Genomic DNA, 26780 nt, shown 5'->3' with positions numbered 1-26780 from the left:
CTTCAGGCCAGGGTGTTAACCTGCTGCACCACAGCGCCAGTCCTGGTTGTGTTATTTTCTCTGAATTTTCTTCACTGGTCAAAGGTTGGCAGGTAGAGGCTACTCCCAGGCCAGTGAGCTTTACTTGCTATGTAATAGGAGGAAAGAGGTGGGAAAATATGACTTTCTGCATTTAAACACACCAAAAAAGTTGATGTTTAATTAGGTAGAGGTGTTATGCTTTGTTAAAGAACCCCCTTTCGGCACCATTGGTGAATAGAGATGGATACATGGGAAGAGCTTTGTCAGACCAGTATACCCATTGTGGGTTTCTTGACTATGGAGGTAAAACCGATTCTGCAAGTGTGTATTAGTTTCTGTAAATAATTTTAGCATAATGATGGCCTTAGATTGTATGACCTCGGTAGCTTTAAATAGCATGAAGTAACATCTGCATCAGGCCCTCACAGACCATACAGGTGAGTGGGAGTGAACAAAAGGAAAAGACAAACATGCATGTTAGTGGCTATGCACGAGAAATCGAGATAAAAGCCTACACAGGAACAACTTCTCACAGCGTTGATGCTGGACATACAGATGGTGATGGTAAAGATTTAGAACACATCTTTTCAAAGATTAAATCAAAAACCCAAGGTAAACATCAGTGCTCAGAGTTAGCATAATTTGGAGCTATTTAGGAATTGCAGAGAAATGCATTTTCACAGAAATCAAGATGTTATTTTTGTATACTCTAATACTTAAGCAACTGTGTTTCATTTGCTGTAATTAGTTTTTGAAAGTCAGATGGAAAAAGCAACTGAAGTCCTAGAAAATAGAAATGTAATTTTAAACTATTCCAATAAAGGCTGGAGGAGGAAAGAGAGTGTGACTTAAAAAACAAAAGCTTTCAGTAACTTTTATTATAGTATATTATTGTAATTATTTTATTAGTTATTTTTATTAATGTCTTATTGTTCTTAATTTATAAATTAAAACTGTCATAGATATGTATGTATTAGAGCAACACATAGTATATATAGGATTGGGTAGAACCTTTGGTTTCAGTTATCCACTTGGGGTGTTAGACTATATCCCCAAGGATATAGTGTGTAGTGTTATCTATACTTGATCTTAGCCAAAAGGCCGAGAAGTGATGTGAGTAATGTTATCTATAGGCTTGTCAAATATGGCTTTTATTGTGTTGAATTACATTCCTTCCCATACCTAATCTATTGGGAGTTTCTTTTTTTATCATTAAAAGATGCTAAATTTTGTTAAATGCCCATTTTGCATTTAGTGAGATGAACGTTGATTTTTGTCCTTCATTCTGCTAATGGGGTGTATCAAGTTTATATATTCGCATGTGTTTAACCACCTCTGCATTCCTGGGAGAAATTCCATTTGATTGTGTTGATTGATTGTTTTCTTGTGCTATTGAATTTGGTGCACTGGTGTTTGGTTGAGAATTATTGCATATATGTTCATCGGTTGATACTGGCCTGTAATTTTTTGTTATTTAGCTTTTTTATTAGTAATATTAGTCTTGTAAATATGAAAGTTTTTCCTCCTTTAGTTTTTTTTTTGTAAAATTTTGAGAAGGAATAATATTAGTTCTTCCAATGTTTGTTAGAATTCAGCAGTGAAGCCATCAGATCCTAGGCGTCTCTTTGAGTGGAGGATTTTCGTTGATGATTCAATCTGCATGCTTGTTATTGGCCTGTTCACATTTTCTGTTTCTTCATGATTTGATCTTGTTAAGTTGTGTGTCCAGGAATTTATCTGTTTCTTCCAGGTTATCCATTTTGTTGGTATTTAAGTAAGTGTATGAAGGAACTTCAAAAAGCTTGTGGAAAAATGGAACTAAAAGGTGTTTATTTTGGTGTTTAAAAATGTTGGAATGCACACATTGCTTTTTGGTAATATACCTTTTCCACAAGCTTTTTGAAGACCTCTTGTATTTCTCAGTTACAGTTTTTCTTCTTTCAGTTCTGATTTTATTTGAGTCTGCTTTGTTTTTTTCTTGGCCTACCTAATGATTTATTGATTTTAAATATCTTCAAAAAACCAATTTTTGATTTTGTTTATTTTCTATTTTTCTAGTGTCCATTTATCTCTGCTTTGATCTTCATTGTCTTTCTGGTAAATTTTGATTTCGTTAATTCTTTTTCTAGTTCGTTGAGTTTTGATGTGGGTTGCTGTTTGAGAGAAGCCAGGAGCTTCTTCCAGGACTCCCACGTGGGTGCAGGAGCCCAAGGATTTGGGCCATTTTCTACTGCTTTCCCATGCCACAGCAGAGAGCTGGATCTGAAGTGGAGCAGCTGGGTCTCGCACTGGTACCTATATGGGATGCCAGCACTTCAGGCCAGGGTGTTAACCCACTGCGCCACAGTGCTCGCTCACCTACCCCTCCTTTTTAGTTTTGATATAGGCATTTATGGCTACAAATTTTCCACTTAGCAATGCTTTTACTATATTTTATAAGTATTGGTGTATTCTATTTGCATTGCCATATTTCTCAGGGTATGTTTTGATTTCCTTTTTTAACACATTGGTTGTCTAGAAGCATGTTGCTTAATTTCTACATTTTGTATGTGATATGTTTCTTATCTCTTGATGCTTTCAGAATTTTTTTTTTTTTTTCAGTTTTTGATAGTTTGATTATTTTTGCCTGGGTGAACTCCTTTTTAGGTTGATTTTGATGGGGACTTCTCATGTTTCTTACACCAGGTGGTTATTATTTCTCCCTAGATTTGGGTTATTTTGAACCATTATTGCTTTAAATAAGCTTTCTTGCCCCTTTATTTTTTTAAAGATTTTATTTATTATTTATTTGAGAGGTAGACTTACAGACAGTGAGAGGGAGAGACAGAGAGAGAGGTCTTCCATCCGTTGGTTCACTCCCCAAATGGCTGCAATGGCCGGAGCTGGGCCAATCCAAAGCTAGGAGTCAGGAGCTTCTTCCAGATCTCCCACATGGGTGCAGTGACCCAAGCACTTGGGCCATCCTCTGCTGCCTTTCCCGGGCCACCAGCAGGGAGCTGGATCTGAAATGGAGCAGCCAGGACCTGAACCTGAGCCCACATGAGATGCTGGCATTGCAGGCAGTGGCCTTTACCCACCACGTCACTACACCAGCCCTAGTATTCTGCTTGTTCAAGCCTGATTTTGAGGCGTTCTGTTACATTTTTCAGTGTAATTGTTGTATTCCTCATTTCTAGAATTTCTATTTGGTTTTAAATTGTTTCTATTTCATTTTCAAACTTCTTGCTTTGTTTTCCAAATTTCATGTATTTTCTTCTCTATAGTCCTTAGTTCATGTAACTTAAGAGTATTATTCTTAATTCTTTGTGATTTCATAGATTTTTTTTTTCTTAGGGTCTGTTGTTGGATTTCTGTTAGTTTTTCTGGAGTTGTGCTGATTTTCTGAGTTGGTAATCCTTGTGTGTTTTCTTGGTTTCTGCATATTTGAGAGATGGTCACATGTTGTGGATTTTAATGATGTTTGGCATAGGTCGAGTTTCACTTACTAGCCTAGCTTTTGTTTCTGAATGAGCCAGCTGATAATGATCCTGGGCTGGCAGAACTTGTTTTTGAGTTCTGTAGACAGAGGAACTGCTCCTTGGCTCTGGTTTCAAATGGGATTGCTGGCTGCGCTCCACTGCCAGGTGAGCAGTTTGGTCAGAGTTGCTCACTGGGTACTGTAATCACCTCTGATTGGGCTGGAGCCTGAGGTATATTCCCTGGTCAGGTGGAATTGCTATTGAGATCTGCATTTGATTGGTGTTGCAGGCTGGGCCCCGAGATTAGATGGGAATTATTGCATGGAATGAATGGGATCATCTGCTATCCTCAGTAGAAATATGTGGCTGAAAATTGCCTCCCTGATACACAGGATACCTGATGGGCCTTGAGTTTGAGCCAAGCATTATTTAAATGCTTAGATGTGGGAGAACTAGCTGCTGTGTGTTGCTGAAATGCCTTGTAGTTGTTTCTCTTCCTTGGTAGTTTCTTGGGTGAGCTTAGAGGCCCACCCTACAGGAATTTAAGCCAGCCTGAATTTCCCACAACTTTTGGGAGTGACAAGCCCAGCTCTATGGGAAGGCCATGTTGTTGACTGGTCTCTCTGCCACTGGTAGCCAGTACACAGAGCTTACCACCAAGATCTGTGCGCGGGTCTCTGTGAGTACTGTCTCCTTGCTTTGTTTCTGCCTCATCCCAGGTGATGTAGCTGGGCTGTTAACTCTGGTTTCCCTGTAGAAATTGATAGTAGAAACCATGAACCCTGGAGATTCCTCTTTGTGCCATGCTGTGCTGACTTTAAGGAGGGGAAGGCGCAACACAGTCAAAAAAGTGAGACTCTCTTACCCAGTGTGTGTATGTGTGTGTTTCCTCTTTCAGTTCTGTGTTCTTTCCAAATGCTCCAGGGTTATTCCCAAGTATTCGAGATCCCACAAAGCTGTTCTTGTCTGTTGATCGTTGCTAGGTTGAGGTTCTTGAGACATGGCTAAGCCAGGGAGAAGCCAGGAGGGAGGTACTTAGTCCTTGTCTCCCACATGGGTAGCAGGGACCCAACTACTTAAGCTATCACCTGCTGCCTCCCAGGATCCTCTTTAGCAGAAAGCTGGTTTTGGGAGCCAGAGATGGAATTTGAATTCAGTCATACTGATATGGAGTGTGGGCATTTTAACCAGCGTCATAACTGCTAGGCCAATGCTTGCCCCTGCATTTAAAAAATTTCATGTTTGTATTGTTGTTTTACATTTAAAAAATTAAATCATTAATTTTTTAAGTAATATAAATTTTGTAAGTACAACTTTAGAAATAGTTACTTTTCCCACCATATCCGCCTTCCCACCCCTCCACCTCCTCCCTCTCCCCTTCCTCCTTCTCCCCTTGCCAGTCCCATTCTCCATTTAGATTCATTTTCAATTAACTTTCTTTTTTTTTTTTTTCTTTTGACAGACAGAGTGGATAGTGAGAGAGAGAAACAGAAAGGTCTTCCTTTTTGCCGTTGGTTCACCCTCCAATGGCCGCTGCGGCCGGCGCATCTCGCTGATCCGAAGCCAGGAGCCAGGTGCTTCTCCTGGTCTCCCATGCGGGTGCAGGGCCCAAGCACTTGGGCCATCTTCCACTGCCTTCCTGGGCCATAGCAGAGAGCTGGCCTGGAAGAGGGGCAACCGGGATAGAATCCGGCACCCCGACCAGGACTATAACCTGGTGTGCCGGCGCCGCAAGATGGAGGATTAGCCTGTTAAGCCACGGCGCCGGCCTTCAATTAACTTTCTACACAGAAGACCAACTCTATACTAAGTAAAGATTTCAGCAATTTGCACACACAGGCACACACACACACAAGCTGTTTGAGAACAAGTATCATAGTTAATTCTCATAATACAACTAACTCATTGAGGATAGAGGTCTTGCATGGGGAGTTAGTGCACAGTGATTCCTGTTGTTAATTTAACAACTAACACTCTCATGTATGATGCCAGTGACTACCCGAGGCTCTTGACGTGAGCTGCCTAGGCTATAGAAGCTTTTGAATCCATAAACTCTGCCAATAATTAGACAAAGCCATAAGCAAAGTGGAAGTTCTCTTCTTTCTTTAGAGAAAAGTCATCCTTCTTTGATGGCCACTTCTTTCCTTTGGGATCTCTCACAGACATCCTTCATGTAGAATATTTTTTTTTGCCTCAATGTCTTGACTTTCCATGCCTAAAATGCTCTCATGGGCTTTTCAACCAGACCAGAAAGCCTTAAGGGCTGATTTTTTTTTTTAATTAATTTCTTTTTTTTAACTTTTATTTAGTAAATATAAATTTCCAAAGTACAGTTTATGGGATTACAATGGCTTCCCCCCACCATGACCTCCCTCCCACCCGCAACCATCCCATCTCCCGCTCCCTCTCCCATTCCATTCACATCAAGATTCATTTTCAATTATCTTTATATATAGAAGATCGATTTAGTATGTATTAAGTAAAGATTTCATCAGTTTGCACCCACACAGAACATAAAGTGTAAAATATTGTTTCAGTACTAGTTATAGCATTAATTCATATTGGACAACACATTAAAAACAGAGGTCCCACATGAGGAGTAAGTACACAGTGACTCCTGTTGTTGACTTAACAATTTGACACTTTTGTTCATGGCGTCAGTAATCTCCCTAGGCTCTAGTCATGAGTTGCCAAAGCTATGGAAGCCTTTTGAGTTTGCCAACTTCGATCTTATTTAGGCAAGGTCATAGTCAAAGTGGAAGTTCTCTCCTCCTTTCTCTTTCAGAGAAAGGTACCTCCTTCTTTGATGGCCCTGTTCTTTCCACTGGGATCTCACTCGCAGAGATCTTTCATTTAGGTTTTTTTTTTTTTTTTTGCCAGAGTGTCTTGGCTTTCCATGCCTAAAATACTCTCATAGGCTCTTGAGCCAGATCCGAATGCCTTAAGGGCTGATTCTGAGGCCAGAGTGCTGTTTAGGACATCTGCCATTCTGAGTCTGCTATGTATCTTAAGGGCTGATTTTGAGGTCAGAGTGTTACTTAAAGCAATTGTCATTCTATGAGTCTGCTGTGTGGACTGCTTCTCATGTTGGAAGAGTCTCTCCTTTTTAATTCTATCAATTATAATTACCCCAGACTTGATCCTATTTATATGGTTATTTTAATACTTAATCCTATTTATATGTTCACTTTAACACTTAATATGATCACTTTAACACTTAAGATGACATTTTTATCACCCAGCTTACTGAGATTTGGGGTCTCTGTAGATATGTGGAGTGTCTATTTTCAGTGAATATCTAGAGGTGTGTGGTGGGTGTGGCCAGGGAGTGCTGTTCAGTTCTCCAGGGTGAAGGGATGCCTAAAGTGACACTCTTAGGTTTAGGTTTAGTGCTGTAAACCTCTTTTTTTTTTTTTTTTTCCCTAATCAGAAGGGAGATTTATTCTGCTCAGCTGAGCTCCTCTCCTCAAAGGAGACCAGTGCCTGAGCACCTGCCCCAGTGGGTGTTAATTTGTCTGCTCTATCCCAAGGACCACACAAAGGATCTGTGCAGTCTTCAGTATAAGCTCAAATTCTCAAACAACGTCCCTTACCAGCTAACCAGGAAGCCCTGAGTGTGTGGAGTCTCCCAAAGTGACTGCCTAAAGTCCCAGCCACTCTGTGAGTCCTCCCACATAGCCTCAGGTTTTTTTTTTTTTTTTTTTTAATAGTTCTGGCACACAAGCCTCCCACATTTACAAGCACTGAGCTCACTGTTAGTTCTCCCCACCAGTCAGGAGTTTCCACTCGGCTGATTGCTGGGCTTGAACACATGCTGGCGCCCCTGTAACGTATGCCCAAATTGCCGCCTGCCCTGTTGCCTTGTTACAGGACTCCGTTTAAGGTGATTGGGGAGAGAGAAACTCTTTTTTTTTCTTCTCTAGTTTGATAGGTACACTATCTCCCATGGGGCTCCACACTGGGGTCCTTTAAGGCTTTTCCAGCAGCTTTATTGCCAGTGGCTTGGGCTGCTGCAGTCTGGTCTCACGTCAGTATCCCATGCAGGTTCAGAAGCTCTCCGCTGCTGGAGTACTGAGCTGTGGTGTCCACACCCTCCACATGGGTCCATTGTGTCCCTCTAATTTATGTAGAGTTTCCTCTGTCATTTTCTCCCTAACTTGCCTGAGACTGCACTCTCCACTTTTTTTAAGCTACTCTCTCTGAGACAGAGCAGTAAGCTCCCTCCTTAGTCTCCCATCTTGGAACCTCTCTGTATATTTTCTTAATTTACAAGTGTTTTTGTGTATTTTTCTTCATTTGATTATCACAATAGCCTAAAAATTTTACGAGTAAAGGTATAATTGTTAGCTATCTGTCAGTATTTTTGAATTTATCATAATACATAACTAGTAATAAATTGCATTGGAATTTTACACCGTACCTGTATTATTTGATTATACAATTGTAATGGTTAATCTTGTTAGGGAAGAAAAATCTTTTCCTTCACTTTCTTTGGTTCTGCAGCTGGGGACTGTTAGTTAAAATGAAAATGCGTGTCAATTTTATTTGATGTTAATATTTAATTTTTATGTGTAAGGGGGCCTTTATAGAAAATAAGACCGAAATTGCTGTTAGACCTGCAGTGTTATGAATTACTTGAACAAAAAGCAGTAAATTGAGAGAAGTGACAGAACAGAGGAAATGGACAGGAATTGTGAGAAGATGAATATATTGGGGAAAGTAGTGGGAGGTGGGGGTTGTTTTAGTAAGGTTTACGCAGATTCTTTCAGTGCTTACCTCTCTCTCCCAGGAGAGGGAAGGGGAAGCATCTCCACAGCAAGAAGTATGAGTTGTTTTTAGGATGCCTTTCAGCTCATAATAAGCCTTATGCTGAAGTAGCATATTTTGGAGTAGCATGTCCATGCTGTCCAAAGTTTAAAAAAATTTTTTTTGAAGACATTATCCATAATTCTGTGACACCCACTATCATATCTTAGTTTTGTTTAAATAAGTAAGCCAACGTTTTAGCAAGTATCTTATGGAAATGCATTGGCATTTTGCAAATGTATGGTTTTTGGTTATAGGTGAGAGTATCTTAGTTTGTAAGAACTCTGAGAAATCAAAAGGCGTAGCTCTACTTCAGGGATCTCTAAAACCTGTTCGTAGCTGTCTGCGAAAACTAGAAGGAGAAGAAGTAACTGCCAGCATGGTTCGGGCTATTCTGGAGGTAAGAGATGGTTTACTAAATTATCATGTGCTCTTTTTTTTTTTTTTTTTTTAGAATTATTTTAATTTATTTGAAAAGCAGAGTTACAGAGAGGGAAAGACAGAGAGGAGGAGGAAGAGAGATTGATCTTCCATCTGCTAGTTTACTTCCTAAATAGCTACAATGGCTGGAGCTGGGCCAGGTTGAAGTTAGGAGTCCGGAGCTTCAATCAGGTCTCCCATGTGGGTACAAGAGCCCAAGAACCTGGGCCATTTTCCACTGCTTTCTTGGCCCAGTAGCAGGGAGCTGTATGGGGAGTGGAGCAGCCTGCTATGCTACAACACTGGCCCCATCATTTGCTGTTTTATACCAGTTTTATAGTAGAATTTCAGTATGTGAAGAATCTTAACTCTGTTCATAACTTTATTATAGTTATAGCCTTCCTAAACTTGAATCTATTGTTATTTCTGGTAGATATTTTCTACAAATGCAAAAAATTTTGTATACTTATATACATATATAAATAATATATGTATGTATATATAATGTCTGGAGTTTGATATAGTTAGTACTATATCACTCTGTTTCAAAACCATAATTAAAAACTAAGTGCCTGATGACTTATTAGTTTTTAGATATTCTTTATTATTTTCTTATTGAAAGAAGAGGTGACAAAAATGGGCCCTAGTTCTGTATAATACCTGATGACATTAAAATAAAATGAAGTGAAGTTATAAATATCTATGATTAGAAGTTTTGAACAATATAAGAAAATCTAAAGTGAAAAATAAAACCATTTTCTCTTCAGAGTCCTCAAAGGTAATGGCAGCCCAGTGTTTCCATTCAGAAGGTTTTCTGGCGTATGCTAGCCTGCTGTGGTATTGGAAGTGCTGGTGATTCTGGTACCTGTAACAGTATTCTCCCTCCCCCTTAACTGTTAGTTTGAGAAAAAGATGAAAGTGCTTGATAACAGGGTTGGTGAGGATGTAGGAGGTAGGCACTTTCATATTCTCTTGCTAATGAAACTCTTAAGGGGCAAGCTGACCAGTACATTCCCATTTGTCTAGCAGTTTTATCTCTAGGAATTTTATCTAGGGGTACATCTGTGAAATTACATGAAGTTAGATGTACTGGAATGTTTACTATAGTACTATTAGTAATAAGAAATGGTTGGGAAAAGCTTAATATTAATATTATGCTGAGCCATGAGCTGACTCCATGGCGCAGTAGGTTAATCCTCTGCCTGCAGTGCTGGCAACCCATATGGGCACCGGTTCTAGTCCCAGCTGCCCCTCTTCCAGTCCAGCTGTCTGCTGTGGCCTGGGAAAGCAGTGGAGGATGGCCCAGGTGCTTGGGCCACTGCACCCATGTGGGAGGTCTGGAAGAAGCTCCTGGCTCCTGGCTTTGGACCGGTGCAGCTCTGGCTGTTGCTGCCATCTGGGGAGTGAACCAGCAGACGGAAGACCTTTCTCTCTGTCTCTCCCTCTCATTGTCTATAAATTCTACCTCTCAAATAAATAAATAAATAAATAAAATCTTAAAAACTATGCTAAGCCTATTCTTTATGGTTATTAAAAAGAAGGAGATAGCTCTGTTATGATTTGATATGTCCACTATATATTAAGTGAAGGAAGTCAAGAAGCAAATTAGTATATGTATTTAATAGGATAATTGTGCGAAATGATATCCAGAAGACTGACTTCATCCTTTTCTGCACTATTCTCACACAGAAAGAATATTCGATAGTAGCATTCCTACATGCCCACGTATCTAAGAGGGAGGACGGAGAGAACTGATTTGGTTCATGGCCACGAGCCATCACTACCTCTTTCATATCTGCTGTTGCTTCCAAAGTTTCAGATGGATAATGATTAATTGTATTTTGTTTGCAAGAAATTTTTTTCTACTTTTAAGGAAAAGTTTTCATATTTCAGTAGATGTTATCTACAATGAATAATGTTGGAAGAATTAACAGAGAGTGTACCTTAACATACTGTGATTTTTTTTTTTTTTTAAGTTTTATTTATTTGAAAGAGTGACGGGAAGATGGAGGGAGGGAGAGAGAGAGAGAATCTTTCATCTACTGATTTACTCCCCAAATGGTCACAGCAACCAGGTCTGGGCTAGGCTGAAGAGAGAGGTCTTCCATCCGCTAGTTCACTCCCCAAATGGCCACAATGGTCAGAGCTGGGCCAATCCAAAGCCAGGAGCCAAGTGCTTCTTCCAGGTCTCCCTGTGCAGGTGCAGGGGACCAAGGGCTTGGGCCGTCTTCCACTGCTTTCCCAGTGCATAGCAGAGAGCTGGATCAGAAGAGTAGTAGCCGGGACTAGAACTGGCACCCATATGGGATGCTGGTATTACAGATAGAGGATTAACCTACTGTGCCACGGCTCCAGCCCCAAGATTTATATTATTCTGAGAGGCAGAGTTAGAAAGAGAGGTCTTCCATCTGTTGGTTCACTCCCCAAATGGCCACAGTGGCTGGGGCTGGGCCAAGCTAAAGCCAGGAGCCAGAAACTTCATCTAGAGCCCTCACATGGGTGGCAGGAGCCAAAGAATTTGGGCTGTCTTCTGCAGCTTTCCCAGGAGCATTAGCAGGGGACTGGATTGGAAGTGGGGCAGCCTCTAGGACTTGAACTGGCACCCAAATGGCATGGCAGTGGGGCAGGTGGTGACTTTTCCCATTATGCTATGACGCCAGGCCTGGATGTCTTATTAAAATTTTACAAAATTTTTTGAACATTTATTTTAGATAATAGTTGGCGGAGTGGCAAGTACATCACAAGATATGGAGACTTACGCATCTTGCACGTTTTTGGCTGCAAGTATGAAAGAAGGAAAGCAGGGAATTCAGAGACATCAAGATTCTGGTCAACTTGGAGCAATTGAGGCCTGTGTGATGTGGCTGTTAGAAAATGAATTCATCCAGATTACAGAAGCCAGTGATGGAACGGAAGGTAAATGTGACTTCTTAGTTGCAAATTACTCACTTTTCCATCTTTTCATCTTTGCTGATTTAGAGTGTGTAGACTGCTGTATAAAAGGAAATCAGCTTTTCAAGGAGTATAAAAGGAAATTGATTTTTCAAGCAGTGTATCGACTCATAATTCAGCAACTTTAGACAATTAGCATAAAGCCTGCTCATAAATTTGCATGTGTTGGCTTAAGTTTTGTTTGAATGGTTTGTCAGAATCAGGGAGGTTAATTATGGAATACAGAAGAACAGTGCTTTGTTTTATTTTTAACATTTGATCCTCTGTTTCCCCACCAGGAAAGATATATCATCCAACACAGCTGGGTTCGGCTACTCTTTCTTCTTCACTTTCTCCAACTGATACCTTAGATATTTTTGCTGACCTCCAAAGAGCAATGAAGGGTTTTGTTTTAGAGAATGACCTTCATATTGTTTATCTTGTAAGTTTTATTTTTTTGAACTATTATAAGAGAAAATGGAGAAAAAAAAATAAATTCCTGAGCATCAAAGCTACTCTCAGGTACTGTCTTGTCTGTGTTTCTTGACCAGATTTGTAGGAATAGAAAAGAGGTAAGAAAAAAATTTTTCATATTAGCTAAATGTTTTAGAGACTTTTTAATCTGTTTTCTCCAGTCCCCTTTCAAAAAGGATTTGAGGTAGCTTAAAAAAATTTATCCCACATTAAATAAGTGAATAGCAAAGGGTATTGGGTTATCTGAAAACTGAAGATCAGATTATAGCAAAGCAAAGGCTGGTTCCTAAGCTGGCATGCCATTAAGTCATGTATAGTTGCTCTTGCAAACTTTTGTTTGGCGTTCCAGTAAATAAAGTAAAGAGGGAACTGTGATTAGTCTCAACATTCATAAAGTGAAAAAACACATTTAGAAAAGTATTGCATTTATTACTTATGAGAGATTAATACTAAAGAAATTTGAAACTTACATTCTTGATAATAAATGCAAAAAAGAATTTTAAATGTTTGCATTATAATTCTCGATGAATATTATTCTTTTTAACAAAGATATTGATAAAAATTGGATAAAATAGTTTGAGGTCATATTCTTTGGCAAGAGCTTGACCAGAAATACAGTAATTTGTTTTGTTAGTTTAGAGAAGATACATATATTTTGTTAAACACATGAGAGAGAGAGGAGTAAAATTGAATTTCTCATTAGAATGAAGAAATTTTATCAGGTGATATTTCAATACAAACCACTATATTGTGATCAGAGGAGAAATGTCTAAACAGTGCTTTTTTTTTTCTTGTAAACCTGTGGTACATTTGGTGATGTTATGCCCAAAGTTCTGTGTCCTAGAAAGTGGGAGAAATCTCAAAGCAGGTCTTAGCATTCATCTGCCAGGACCTTGAGGAAGTCTTATTTATGAATGGATGGTTCAGAATTTGAACTCTAGGGTCAGACTACCTTAGTTTAGCTTTGGCCTTCTCAGTTACAACCATGCAACCTTGGGTAATTGTTTGGCCTCTCTCAAGATGCCATTTCCTCATTTGTGAAGTGGAGATAATAATACCCTCTTCAAGGCTGATAGTCTTTGATGGATGCTGGATATCTTAGTGAATATTTAATAACTATTATCTAGTACTTATAATACATTCTCCCAGAAAAATTATATGTGTCATTTCCCATGATGACCTAGTTGCTCCTATCCCCATGGGAAACAAAGACCGATTATGGGCATTGTGAGGCTGAATGCTTGTGGTTAGTGGTCCCAAGCCTTTCAGAAGTTAGTTGCATTTATACCCAAACTGTTTGAGTTTACTTCCATGAAAATTGGGCTGAATGCAAGTTACTAAAATCACTGCTGCTGGAGTGGTGCCTACATCTTGTATCTGAGTGACCTTTAAAGTTCCAGCTATTCCACTTCTGATCCAGCTTCTGGCTAATGCTTTTGGAAAGGCTGTAGATGATGGCCCAAGTGCTTGGTTCCTGTCACCCATGTGGTTGACTTGGATGGAGATCCTGGTTGTTGGCTTCCTCCTGATGCAACCCTGGCTTTTGGAAACACTTGGGGAGTGAACGAGCGGATGGACAAGCTCTGTCTTTTTCCCTCCTTCTCTGTCATTTCTGCCTCTCGAATGTAAATAGATCTTAGAGTAAAGAAAAAAAAGCTGCTGATGACAGACAACTATAAAGACTGAGAAAAAGTTTATGGGAAAAGAACTGGAAGGTTGCTGTTCACTGATTATTTTAGTCACCTTTCGTTTCTGTCTTCATGTTAGAAAACAGAAATGATTTCCTAGACAGTGTGTTATGATAGTTTAAGAAAGTGGTAGTTTTGGGTGTTTTTTTTTTTTTTTAAAGATTATTTATTTGGAAGTCAGAGTTACAGAGAAGGAGAGGCAGAGTCAGAGAGAGGTCTTCCATTCACTGATTCACTCCCTAAATGGTCCCAGTGGCAAGGGCTGGGCCAGGCCGAAGCCAGGAGCCAGGAGCTTCTGGGTCTGCCACGTAAAAGGTAGGGGTCCAAGTACTTGGGCTATCTTCTGCTGCTTATCTGGGCCATTAGCAGGGAGCCAGATCAGAAGTGGAGCAGCCAAGACTCTAACCAGAGCCTGTAGAGGATGCTGGTGTTGAGGTGTCAGCGCCGGCCTTGCGACACTGAATTCTAATCAGTAGACTGCCTCTCTCACGGCCTTGACCCCAGATCAAAATATTGGCAATTAAATATGCAGTTATGTTTTAAGTTAAAATGTGTAAAGTATGCATGTACTATCTTATTTTTGTGAATATTTGAAGTGTTTATGATTCAAAAGTCAGAACTGTATTAAAAAGGGGTAGAGAGGGGCCGGCACTGTGGTGTAGCGGGTAAAGACCTCTCTCTGTCTCTCTCTCTGCCTCTGCCGCTCTGTAACTCTGCCTTTCAAATAATTGAATTTTAAGGAAAAAAAAAAAAAGACTCCTGCATCTAACGCCTACATATCTTTTCTGTCTACCCTCCCAGGTGAATAATTTCTTTCTTTCTTTTTTTATTTTAAGACTGATTTATTTATTTGAAAGTCAAAGTTACACAGAGAAGGAGAGGCGAGAGAGAGGTCTTCCATTTGCTGGTTCACTCTCCAATTGGCCACAATGGCCAGAGTTGCTTTGATCCGAAGCCAGGAGCCAGGAGCTTGTTCTGGGTCTCCCACATGGGTATAGGGGCCCAAGGACTTGGGCCATCTTCTACTGCTTTCCCAGGCCATAGCAGAGAGCTGGATTGGAAGTGGAGCAGCTGGGACCAGAACTGGTGCCCATATAGGATACTGGCACTGTAGGCAATGGCTTTACCAGCTATGTCTCATTGCTTGGCAAGAGTTATTTAATTAAATTTTGTGTGTATCTCTTTTCTTGTTTCACTTTACAAAAGTTATCCAGGAATTAATTTGTTCTTCATCTGCTTTCATCTACAGAGGCTAGCATTCTATCTACATTATTCTATAACTTCTTTCTTTTTATTTTTAACAATATATCTTGGAAATCCCCCATCTTGGAAATCGCCCCATGTTAATTCATGGAGAATTGTTTTCTTTTGTATAGCTGAACAACTCCACTGTTTAGGTAGATATATTATTGTATATTTGATCAGTTCCCTATTAGCGGACATTTGGATTTTTTTCTGATTTGATTTGGCAAAGAATGCTGTAGTAAATAACTTGGAGCCTACAGTGTTTAAATTTTCCAGAGCAGCTCAGATATGATTGCTTGATGAAGTACAAAGGAAATAAATGATTTTCGTTTTTAAAATTGTCCTTTAGCTTGTATCATTTTCCAATTTTACCAGTAATGTATAAGACTGGTTGACTTTTTTTTTTTTTTGACAGGCAGAGTGGACAGTGAGAGAGAGAGAGAGAGAGAGAGAAAGATCTTACTTTTGCCGTTGGTTCACCCTCCAATGGCCGCCGCGGTAGGCGCGCTGCGGCCGGCGCACTGCGCTGATCCGATGGCAGGAGCCAGGTGCTTCTCCTGGTCTCCCATGGGGTGCAGGGCCCAAGGACTTGGGCCATCCTCCACTGCACTCCCTGGCCACAGCAGAGAGCTGGCCTGGAAGAGGGGCAACCAGGACAGGATCGGTGCCCCGACCGGGACTAGAACCCAGTGTGCCGGCGCCGCAAGGCAGAGGATTAGCCTAGTGAGCCGCGGCGCCGGCCAAGACTGGTTGACTTTTCATAACTTCATAGAGTATGCTGTCAAGCTTTTTTATATTTTTTGAGTGTAGTTTTAATTTATAATTTGCATAATATATTTTATGAGTAAATTTTAATATTTTCTCTTGCCATAATTTCTTAGGATTTTTTTGTTTCTGTTTTTTCCTTCTGCTATTTTTATTATGGATATATTTGTACACTTAATGTCCTCCCACATTTCTTGAAGCTCTGTTCATTTTTGTTTTTTTTTGTTTCTCTCTTTCAGATTGCATAATCTCTGTCAATATTATTATCTTCATGTTTGATGATTCTTTCTTATGCTAGTTAGATAGATACATTAGGGTTCTGTAAAACATTGATATAAAAATCCCTACTTTGAAAAATGTACGCATGGACTTAAACTATTTTTTGCACCAAAATTAATTTATTCTTTAAACTGATTTTTCCAGGGATTTTTGAAATATCCTTGCACTTTGTTCCCTAGTGAATTATTCATTTCTTTTCTTTTTTTTTAAAAAAAATTTATTTATTTATTTGAAAGAGTTACAGAGAGAGGCAGAGAGAGAGAGAGGGGGAGAGAGAGAGAGAGAGAGAGAGAGAGAGAGGTCTTCCATCTGCTGGTTCATTGCCCAATTTGCCACAACGGCTGGAGCTGTGCCGGATCCGAAGCCAGGAGCCAGGATCTTCTTCCAGGTCTCCTATATGGGTGCAGGTGCCCAGGGACTTTGGCCATCTTCTACTGCTTTCCCAGGCCAGAGCAGAGAGCTGGATCGGAAGTGGAGCAGCTGGGACTCGAACCGGTGCCCATATGGAATCCTGGCGCTGCAGGTGGCAGCTTTACCTGCTATGCCACAGCGCCAGCCCCGAATTATTCATTTCAGTTGTTGTGTTTTTCTGTCTTTTTTTTTTTTTTTTTGGACAGGCAGAGTGGACAGTGAGAGAGACAGACAGAAAGGTCTTCCTTTTCTGTTGGTTCACCCCCCAATGACCGCCGCGGCTGGCACACCGCGCTAATCTGAAGCCAGGAGCCAGGTGCTTCTCCTGGTCTCCCATGCGGGTGCAGGGCCCAAGCACTTGGGCCATCCTCCACTGCACTCCCGGGGCATAGCAGACTAGAAAAGGAGCAACCGGGACAGAATCTGGTGCCCCGACCGGGACTAGAACCTGGTGTGCCGGTGCCGCAGGCGGAGGATTAGCCTATTGAGCTGCGGCACCGGCAGTTATTGTGTTTTTCAACTCCAGAATCATGATTTGGCTCCTTTAAATTTTTTTTTTTCCTCTTTAATCATCTTCTATACTTGTTAGACTTTGTCATCATGCCTTCCTTTTTTAAGCTTGACTTTTTTTTGTTCTTTGACTGTATTTATAATGTCTGCTTTGAAGTCTTTTTTAAAAAAAAGATTTATTTATTTATTTATTTGAAAGGCTGAGAGAGAAAAGGAGGAGGAGGGTGAGAGAAAGATCTTCAATCTGTTGGTTCGCTCTCCAAATGGCTGCAGTGGCTGAGCTGGGTCAGATTGCAGCCTGGAATTCCATCGTGGTCTCCCACATGGGTGTTGGAGTCCCAGGTACTAGGGCCATCTTTTGTTGCTTCCTGGGAGCATTAGCAGGGAGCTGGATTAGAAGTGGAGCAACTGGGATGCAAACTGGCACTCTAATACAGGAGATATGGGATGCAAGTATTGCAAGCAGTTGCTTAACCCTCTGTACCACAATACAGGCCTCTGCTTTGAAAGTCTGTCTGCTAATTCCACATATGGGCCCTCTCATAGGTGTTTCTTTTGTTTGTTTTCCCACCTGTGTTTGGGATACACTTTCCTGTTTCTTGCATGTCTCATAGTTTGTTTAATCTTGGACATTTTCAATAATATAACAACTCTGAGAATTCATTCCACCCTCTCCATTTTCTATTTTATTGATTTTTTTCTCCCTCTTTTTTCCTTACTTATTTGAAAGTCACAGTTATAGAGAGAGAGGGAAAGGTCTTCTATTCACTGGTTTACTCCCCAGATGGCCACAATGGCCCTGGCTGGACAGAACCAAGCAGCCAGGAGCCTCTTCTGAGTCTCCCACATGGTGCAGGACCCAAGTATTGCTGCTTTCCCAGGCTGTTAGCAGGGAGCTGAATTGGAAGTGGAGCAGCACTCACTTCCATGTGGGATGCCAGCGTTGCAGACAGTGGCTTTACCCACTATGCTACAACGTTGGCCCCAATTCTTTCTTGAAAATTACAAAATTCTTAGGATTGTACATAAAGTTGGAATTTTGCAATCAAATGGCCTATGATTAAAATTAGGGCTCTGTAATATCCACTTTGTGTGCTTAGTGGTTCTTTTCCCTTTTGTCCTGGCAGTGAATTGTTTATAAATACATCATGGTCCTATCTAAATGAGATTTTATTATAGTTAGAAATTTTTCTAAATCTTGAGGCTGTTGTCATTAATGTGTTTTTATTTTTATAATTTTGTTCCTTTTGTTACGCATTAGTTTTAGCTGAAGAATGATGTGTGTTCCCTTTAGGTTACACCTATGTTTGAAGATTGGACTACTATTGATTGGTATCGATTTTTCTGTTTATGGGAGAAGTTGCCTACGTCTATGAAAAGGGTGGCAGAACTAGTAGGGGTTGAAGAAGGATTCTTGGCTCGCTGTGTGAAAGGAAAAGTAATAGCCAGAACTGAGAGACAGCATCGGCAAATGGCCATCCATAAAAGGTAAACATCAAGGAGCCTGAACTTCTCAGTATCAAACACAGTGTCTGTTATACAGTGGGTGTCCAGTTTCCTATAGTCACTTTCATTGTCAATAAAATAAAGTAAAAGTTTTGGCTGACTGTTGTAAAATGTTTTAGTTTTCTGTATTTGCTGAATTTGTTGATGTTTCAGTTTCTTTGTGCAGCTGATAGTTTAGCAGCCATTGCATATGAATATCTTTAGAAATAGAGTATTTAATTACCACCCCCTTTTTAAAAATTAATTTATTTATTTGAAAGAGTTACACAGAGAGAGGAGAGGCAGAGAGAGAGAGAGAGAGAGAGAGGTCTTCCATCTGCTGGTTCACTCCCCAGTTGGTCGCAATGACTGGAACTGTGCTGATCTGAAGTCAGGAGCCAGGAACGTCTTCTGGGTCTCCCACATGGGTGCAGGGGCTCAAGGACTTGGGCCATCTTCTACTGCTTTCCCAGGCCATAGCAGAGAGCTGGATTGGAAGTGGAGCAGCCGGGTCTTGAACCAGAGCCCAAATGGGATGCCGGCACTTCAGGCCAGGGTGTTAACCCGCTGCACCAAAGCGCTGGCCTCACCACCCTTTCTTAAAGAAGATATGTTCGGAAGAACTGCCCACTTCCTGTTGCTTCATTTGCGGTTATGCCTTGTATAATCCTCAGATATGATTTATTACTTGTAGGAAAAAATACATTAAAAGATGCACATAGGGAAATTGTACAACTTCAAAGAATTTTTGTTTCTTTTTGAAATATGAAATTATTTTTCTTAAAGTATTGTCTGTTATTTATAGCATGGTCAAGTAAACTGCAGGAATTTGTATACGTGGGTTCTTTGTGTCACTGTTTCTTTTCAAATCAAAACTGGATTTTATGATCAGATTCTGTCATTTCAGTGAGATATTAAATAACTGTACATCAATCCTGCCTTTAGGTTTTGTGCAATCACATTCCTTTTTGTTTCTATTTTTAAATTTATATAAAGTGAACAAATTTCATATATTTCCTATACACAGATTTCGGAGCATAGTGACACTTCCCTTCCTAGTCTCCCTCCTGCCCACACTCCCACTCTAACTCCTCCTTCCTTTTTTATTCTTTTTTGAAAAATTTTTACAATGACCTGCTTTCGGTTTATTTTATAGTCATAAGCTTAACCCTCCATTGAGTAAGGAATTCATCAAGCAATCACATTTCTTGAGCTCAGTCTTATTTCTTGAAATTTGTTTGCAGAATGGAAATGTAGGGGACTTTTTTTTTTTTTTTTTTTTTTTTGGTCACACTGAAAAAAGTTTTTTTCTCTAGCACGTAGCACTAATGCCTGTTGAAAGTGGCTTTCCAAACATTGGTCTCAGTCTTTGTCCACTAACCCTATCCATATTAGCACTTTTCCCCAAGTGTGTAAACCCTCTGTTGCCTGGTTCTTAGTTGTTTTCAGCACATATTGTACTTTAATAGTAGACACAAGTGAACTCTTAACCATGCTTCTGGTGATTAATTTTTAGGTTTTTTACTAGTCTTGTGCTGTTGGATTTAATCAGTGAAGTTCCCTTAAAAGAAATTAACCAGAAATATGGATGCAATCGTGGACAGATTCAGTCTTTGCAACAGTCAGCTGCTGTTTATGCAGGTCAGTTAAAGGATTTCACATTTATTTAAGAATGCGGTTTGAGGTCAAGTTAAGATTTTTTCTAATTCCATGTTAATATAAGCCTCTCTAAAAGTACCATAATTTTGTCTTGTCCTTGTCATAATCAAAAGATCCAAAGCTGTTGCTCTTCTCTCTCATACCCTGGTGCAGAGGACTGGCAAGAATAAATTGAATGTCTGGATCTTACTGTCATTGCATGCCTTAGCAGAGTGCTGACTGTCTCCTTTTTCTTTTATTCTTTCGTTCTTGTTTTTTCTTCCTTTTTGCTTCTACACCAAGAAGCAAGAGAAACAAATTTCTCAGTGGTCTCCTTTTTTTCATCAAGGTACTGTTATTGAGGCAGAGGATGGCAGATGGAGAGGGATTTCTGGATTGCTCTGTGTTCTAAATATTGTCTCTTCTGAGGAAGCTCTGATTTTCTTTAAATATGAATGTGAACTCCATGTCCTCTAAATCAGGCAAACAAGGAAATTCTGGGCCTGACTTTACTGCGGAACCTTATAAGCCCTTAGGCAGGAAACGCTGGGCTTATAGGATGTGTGTATTTAAATGTGTAGGAGGTTTCATGTGAAGGTTTGTGGTACCAGGGAGCACTTAGCGAAGACGTGGGTGAAGGTGGTAAGAGGGGAGGGACTTCCTGTTCAGTTCACTGGCCTCTCTACGATTGCCTCTAGGGTTAATGTTCTCATAGGGAAGTGATTTTCTTAATGACTTGGTGTTTGGCTGCTATGGTCTTTTTATTTCAAGAGAGGATAGCTGTTGAGCTGTGCAACCTTTCTTTGAGGAAAATAATAACGGGAACTTCACTTTTTGGGATACTAAGGTGGCAGAATAGGGAAGAAGCTTACTGCTCTAGACTAGGGGAAGATAGTTAAAAAAAAAAGTGGAGGGAGGTTTGGGTGAGAGTTTCTTGTTTGCTTTATATTTATGTGCTCTGTCTGAGTTTCTAACTGTGAATTCCAGGATTAGAATAAATGTCATTTAATGTGTTTATCACATTGATTGTCCAGTTCACTAGGCCCTTAACATATGTCTTTTGTCACATACAATATACCTTTGGGCCTTGTTAAACCTTCTAATTCTTCCATAAACAAGCAAAATCAGAAACGTACATGTGAATAGGCTTAGGTGTGGTCTGTAAGGAATTTCTAATTGAACAGATATTCAATAAATGTTCTAGGGATGATTACAGTATTTTCCAACCGCCTGGGCTGGCACAACATGGAACTGCTGCTTTCCCAATTTCAGAAGCGTCTCACGTTTGGCATCCAGAGGGAGCTGTGCGACCTTGTACGGATATCCTTGCTTAATGCACAACGAGCCAGGTTCCTCTATGCTTCTGGCTTTCTCACTGTGGCAGATCTTGCTAGAGCAACTATTGCTGAGGTAGAGGTGGTCCTGAAAAATGCTGCACCTTTCAAAAGGTAAGAAAGTCCCTTTGTCTATGGAGGGTTGTCACATGGAAAATCATTTAAAGTTTTTTTAAATAAAAATTCTGCCTCTTGTTGAAACACACACACACGTGTAGACACACACGCAGATATTTCATATTTACCAGTTCGCTCCTCAGATGCCTACCATAGCTAGGGCTGGGTCAGGTTGAACCAAGGAGTTAGAAACTTAATCTGAGTCTCTCATGGTAGGTGGTAGGGACTCAACTACTTGAGCCATCACATACTGCTTCCCACGGTACACATTATTAGCTGGAAGTTGGAATTGGGAGCAGACCCGAAACTTGAACCCAGGCACTATGAGGTGTGTGTGTCGCTGTGCCAAACATCCCAGTATTGTAGTATTTTTCTCTGAAGTCATCTTTTTTTTTTTTTTGACAGGCAGAGTGGACAGTGAGAGAGAGAGAGAGAAAGGTCTTCCTTTTGCCGTTGGTTCACCCTCCAATGGCCGCCGCAGTTGGCGCGCTGCGGCCGGCGTACCGCGCTGATCTGATGGCAGGAGCCAGGTGCTTCTCCTGGTCTCCCACGGGGTACAGGACCCAAGCACTTGGGCCATCCTCCACTGCACTCCCTGGCCACAGCAGAGAGCTGGCCTGGAAGAGGGACAACCGGGACAGAATCCGGTGCCCCGACCGGGACTAGAACCTGGTGTGCCGGCGCCGTAAGGCGGAGGATTAGCCTAGTGAGCCACGGCGCTGGCCTGAAGTCATCTTAATACATCCCTGTATATGGCTACCTTTTCCCCCTTGAAGATTAGTTTTTATTTTGTATATTAAAAAAAATTTTATAGCTGATAGGATTTTTTTTTTAAAGACTTATTTATTGAGGTCAATGTTGTGACGTAGCGGGTAAAGCCACCACCTGCAGTGTGGGCATCCCATATGGGCGTCAGGTCAAGTCCCGGCTTTTCCACTTCTGACTCAGCTCTCTGCTATTGCCTGGGAAAGCGGTAGAAGATTTGTCCCTAGTCCTGGGGCCCCTGCACCCGTGTGGGAGACCCGGAAGAAGCTCCTGGCTCTTGGCTTCAGATCGGTGCAGCTCTGGCCATTGCAGCCAATTGGGGAGGGAACCAGCAGGTGGAAGAACTCTCTCTCTGCCTCTCCTTCTCTATCTGTGTAACTCTGACTTTTAAATAAAATAATAGCTATTAAAAAGATTTATTTATTTATTTGAAAGGCAGAATTATAGAGAGAGGAAGATAAAGAAAGAGATCCTCTGCTGGTTCACTCTCCAAAAGGCCCCAACAGCCAGGGCTAGGCCAGGTTGAAGCCCGGAGTCTGGACCATCCCAGTCCCTAACGTGGGTGCAGGGCCCAAGCAATTGGGACATCTTCTGCTTTCACAGGGGCATTAGCAGGGAGCTGGATCAGAAGCTATGCCTCAGTGCCAGCCCCTGAAATGACATTTCTAAAACTATAATTCTGTCCTAGAAAGATTGAATCAACGTATAGTACCAATGTTTTCTGCTGTGATGAATTTTCATTATATATTCAGGACTCATCTTAGACTTCCTTTATGCAAGAACACTTTAAAATGCACTCCTTTCAAATTGTTGTTGGAATACTAGCTCCTCAACATAACTTGTGGGAAGAAGATTCTGTGTTTTGTGTGTGTGTAGATGCGTATTTTACTAGGCACTCAGTGACTGCACTCAACATATAATCAGGGGATAGCTTAGACCATCACTGTTCTTTGATCTCTGTCCTCTATGAAATCTCAGGCAGATCCCATAGCTTTCAGGTACACACAGTTACATTTTCAGATATGAAATTTTTTTCTAAATCAAAGCATCAGTCTTGTTTGCAGGTTACTATTTGTTCTCTCCCACACATTTTAGGTCTGAGCCAGTCTCTGAAACTTGAGACATGTGTGGGAAGGGGTAAGGATACAAATTTTCTTCTAGCTTTTGTATATCTCCTCCCCCATTTACTCTTTGCCTTTTATAATGGTAAGTTTTTAGGTGAGAAGGAGAGATGAGAGAAAGGAGCCAAAAAATATTTTTTTAGTAATTTATTTTAAAAGATTTATTTATTTGAAAGAGTTACAGACAGAGGTAGAGACAGAGAGAGAAGTCTTCCATCTGCTGGTCCACTCCCCAGATGGCCGCGACGACCAGAGCTGTGCCGATCTGAAGCCAGGAGCCAGGAGCTTCTTCTGGGTCTCCCATGCGGGTGCAGGGGCCCAAGGACTTGGGCCATCTTCCACTGATATCCCAAGCGATAGCAGAGAGCTGGATCGGAAGAAGAGCAGCTGAGACTAGGTCTGGTGCCCATACGGGATGCGAGAGCCTCAGGTCAGGGCTTTAACCCGCTGTGTCACAGCACTAGCCCCAAAATCTTGTTTTTTAGTGGTATTTATATCTAAATGTGTGTAGGATGTTGAAAGCTGGCCTATGTCCAAATTTTGGATCTTTCTCTTATAAATTGTGCTTGGGGAGAATGTGGCTTTTTATTACATCCACACTAATGAGAGCCCTCAAACTAAAGAAGTTACAAAAGTCTTTCAGAAATAGTGGTATAAGAAAGGCTATGTATGAAGGCACTTCAAAATGTTACAGAAAAGTGGAATTAAAAGATATGTTTTCTTTAGTGGAAAAATGTTTGGAAATCTATACATTTTTTTTTTTAAAGATTTTATTTATTTGAAAGGCAGAGTTAGAGATTGATATTCCATCTGCTGGTTCAGAGAGAAGAAGAGAGCTTCCATCTGCCAGTTGACTCTTCAAATGGCCTCAATGGCCAGGGCTGAGTCATACTGAAGCTAGGAGCCAGGAGCTTCTTCTGAGTCTCCCATAGGGGTGCAGGGACCCAAGTGCTTGGACTGTGCTCCACTGCCTTCCCAGGTGCACTAGCAGGGAATTGGATCAGAAGTGGGGCAGCTGGGACTCGGACTGACACCCATATGGGTTGCTGGCACTGCAGATGGTGGCTTAACACACTATGCCACAGTGCTGGCCCTCATAGTTTTTTCTTTTTTTTTTTTTTAATAATTTTTTAAAATTTATTTGATGAATAGAGTTAGATAGAGAAAGACAGAGAGAAAGATCTTCCTTCCGTTGGTTCACACCCCAAATGGCCACTACGGCCGGCATGGCGCCGATCCAAAGCCAGGAGCCAGGTGCTTCTTCCGGGTCTCCCATGCAGGTGCAGGTGCCCAAGCACTTGGGCCATCCTCCACTGCCCTCCCAGGCCACAGTAGAGAGCTGGACTGGAAGAAAAGCAACTGGGACTAGAACCCAGCGCCCATATGGGATGCCAGTGCCGCAAGGTGGAGGATTAACCAAGTGAGCCACAGCGCCGACTCCCTTAGTTTTTTCATAATATGTGTTTTCTATGAACTTTTCGAAGATTCTTTAAAGATATCTTGGAGTTAATGAGTGTTGCTGATACCTTTGGAATGTTCTTTAGCTGTGGTGGTGGTGTTCACTTTACCATTGTTTTTCATCAGTGCTGTGGTAATAAAGCACCATATGTTTTTACTAGAGTGTCTTTACTCTTTTTTTCTCCTAAGCCTGTTTTGTAGCAGTGATAGATGAGACAGGTTCTTGTCTTCACATAAGAAAGAATTCCAGATGTGAGACAGAACAGTGGTAAGTGAGGTAGCAAGGTTTAATGGGGTAGAGCATCTGTCAGAACGGATGGGACAGAATCCGAGAGAGTGTCCGGTCATTCAGGCTCAGGAAAGCAAGGTTACATGGTTTAATGGAAGAAATACACCTGACAGGCCAGGAGGGCAGCTCAGGAAAAACTGAGAGCTGAGCAGTCTGTATGCAGACTGGGGCTGATAAGGGAAGGGAGTCCAGTTCTTTCTGCTATTTCTCCTTCGCTTCCTTCTCATTCTCCAGGACAAAGGGTTGCTGAGTTTGAATTATGTGAAATTCCTCTCAAGGTTTCACTACTCAGTGGTATCAGACTCTGGGTAGCACACCTGGTGCAGGGCAGAGGCGATTCCCCGAGGGTGTCTGCCTTGGAGGAAAGATGTAAGAGATTTATCAGGCCAGACAGCCTATCTGGTGCTGAGCAGAGAGGGTTCTCCTGGGGAGCTTCCCTTGGGAGGAAGGCTAAGACCACCTGGAAAATTATCAGGGTATGGACAAGACTTTGTAGTGTAAAATCCTGGGCTGCCTCCAAGGTGAGCTTCTGCAGATACTTTGTGTTCCTAAGGCCCCTCTCACACACATAGGCTAATTTCTAACTTCCTACCTAACAGTTTTACTGTGTGATTTTAAAGTAAGGAGGGTTAGTTTTAGGAATGAATATAGTGTTGTCACAGGAGTTCTTGTTCTCAACATCTGCTCTCATGAGGGCATTGCACATTTGTGCTCATCTTAGATAACTTAGGGTTATACTTTTCAGTAATTAAAATTTCTGAACAATTTTGAGGAAAATGTTTTTGGAATATATTTTATACTTCTGAAACAATGTATTTAATCTCGATTCAATAGCTTTGTGCTCATTCTTCCAAATATTACTTAATTACTGTAGTATAGAATAGTACTTATGGAAAATATGCTTTTTATTGAAAATCTGCTTATGAAATGTATACTTTTAAACTGCTGTGCTTTGCTGCTGTGCTGTGTTATTTGTGACTTCAATTTTCTCATTTTCTTGAGTGTTAAGCTATGAGCTGATGAGCAGGCATTTCTCATTGCTGTCAATATCAGCAGTTCAGTTCCAGTCCTTGGCTAGGACTCAAAGACCAAGGGAGACTTTATTATCCATTTCTTTAGCTTTTCAGCACAGTTCACCCCTATCTGTTTGAGAGTTAGATCTTTGTTTTGTCACATTGGGGCTTGCCTCTGGCTGGAGCCTGATTAAAATCTGCTTCCCAAAGTATTACTCAGCTCTAGGGCCTCAGATTTTTATAGGATCTTTGACTATAGCCAACCATGCCCAGAAGTATGAACTGGTAGTTCCTAAGGTTTAAAAAAAAAATCTGGTTTAAGAGTATCAGCAACATACGACAAATGATCTGTAACCCTTCCAGGGGAAACTCTAAAGGCAGTGCACATTTTAAGAAGGTTATTTAGAAAAACTTGTTTGTTATTTTTATGCACATAATTGAGGTCATTTCTGTATTATGCCAATATTACAGCCATAGCTGTGCCTTATCTGGAAGCCCAGAATCTTTTTTGGTCAAAATTAGTGATACCAAGCCTTACTCTGAGTTCTGTTC

At 40.9% G+C, this 26780-nt stretch overlaps 1 protein-coding gene across 5 annotated transcripts in view; it reads left to right on the top strand.

The window, feature by feature from the left end:
- Positions 1-26780, top strand: part of POLQ (DNA polymerase theta) — a 103325-nt gene that overhangs the window by 31213 nt on the left and 45332 nt on the right. For all 5 annotated transcript variants that reach the window (XM_062208747.1, XM_062208738.1, XM_062208763.1 and 2 more), the window contains 6 exons: positions 8543-8685; positions 11417-11621; positions 11936-12078; positions 18303-18496; positions 20010-20134; positions 21336-21579. In XM_062208747.1, coding sequence (XP_062064731.1) covers positions 8543-8685; positions 11417-11621; positions 11936-12078; positions 18303-18496; positions 20010-20134; positions 21336-21579 — 1054 coding nt within the window. The remainder of the gene's footprint in view (positions 1-8542; positions 8686-11416; positions 11622-11935; positions 12079-18302; positions 18497-20009; positions 20135-21335; positions 21580-26780) is intronic.

The sequence above is a fragment of the Lepus europaeus genome, chromosome 2 (genome assembly GCF_033115175.1).
Source record: "Lepus europaeus isolate LE1 chromosome 2, mLepTim1.pri, whole genome shotgun sequence".
Taxonomy (NCBI): Eukaryota; Metazoa; Chordata; class Mammalia; order Lagomorpha; family Leporidae; genus Lepus; species Lepus europaeus.
This window is presented reverse-complemented; position numbering and strand designations above follow the sequence as displayed.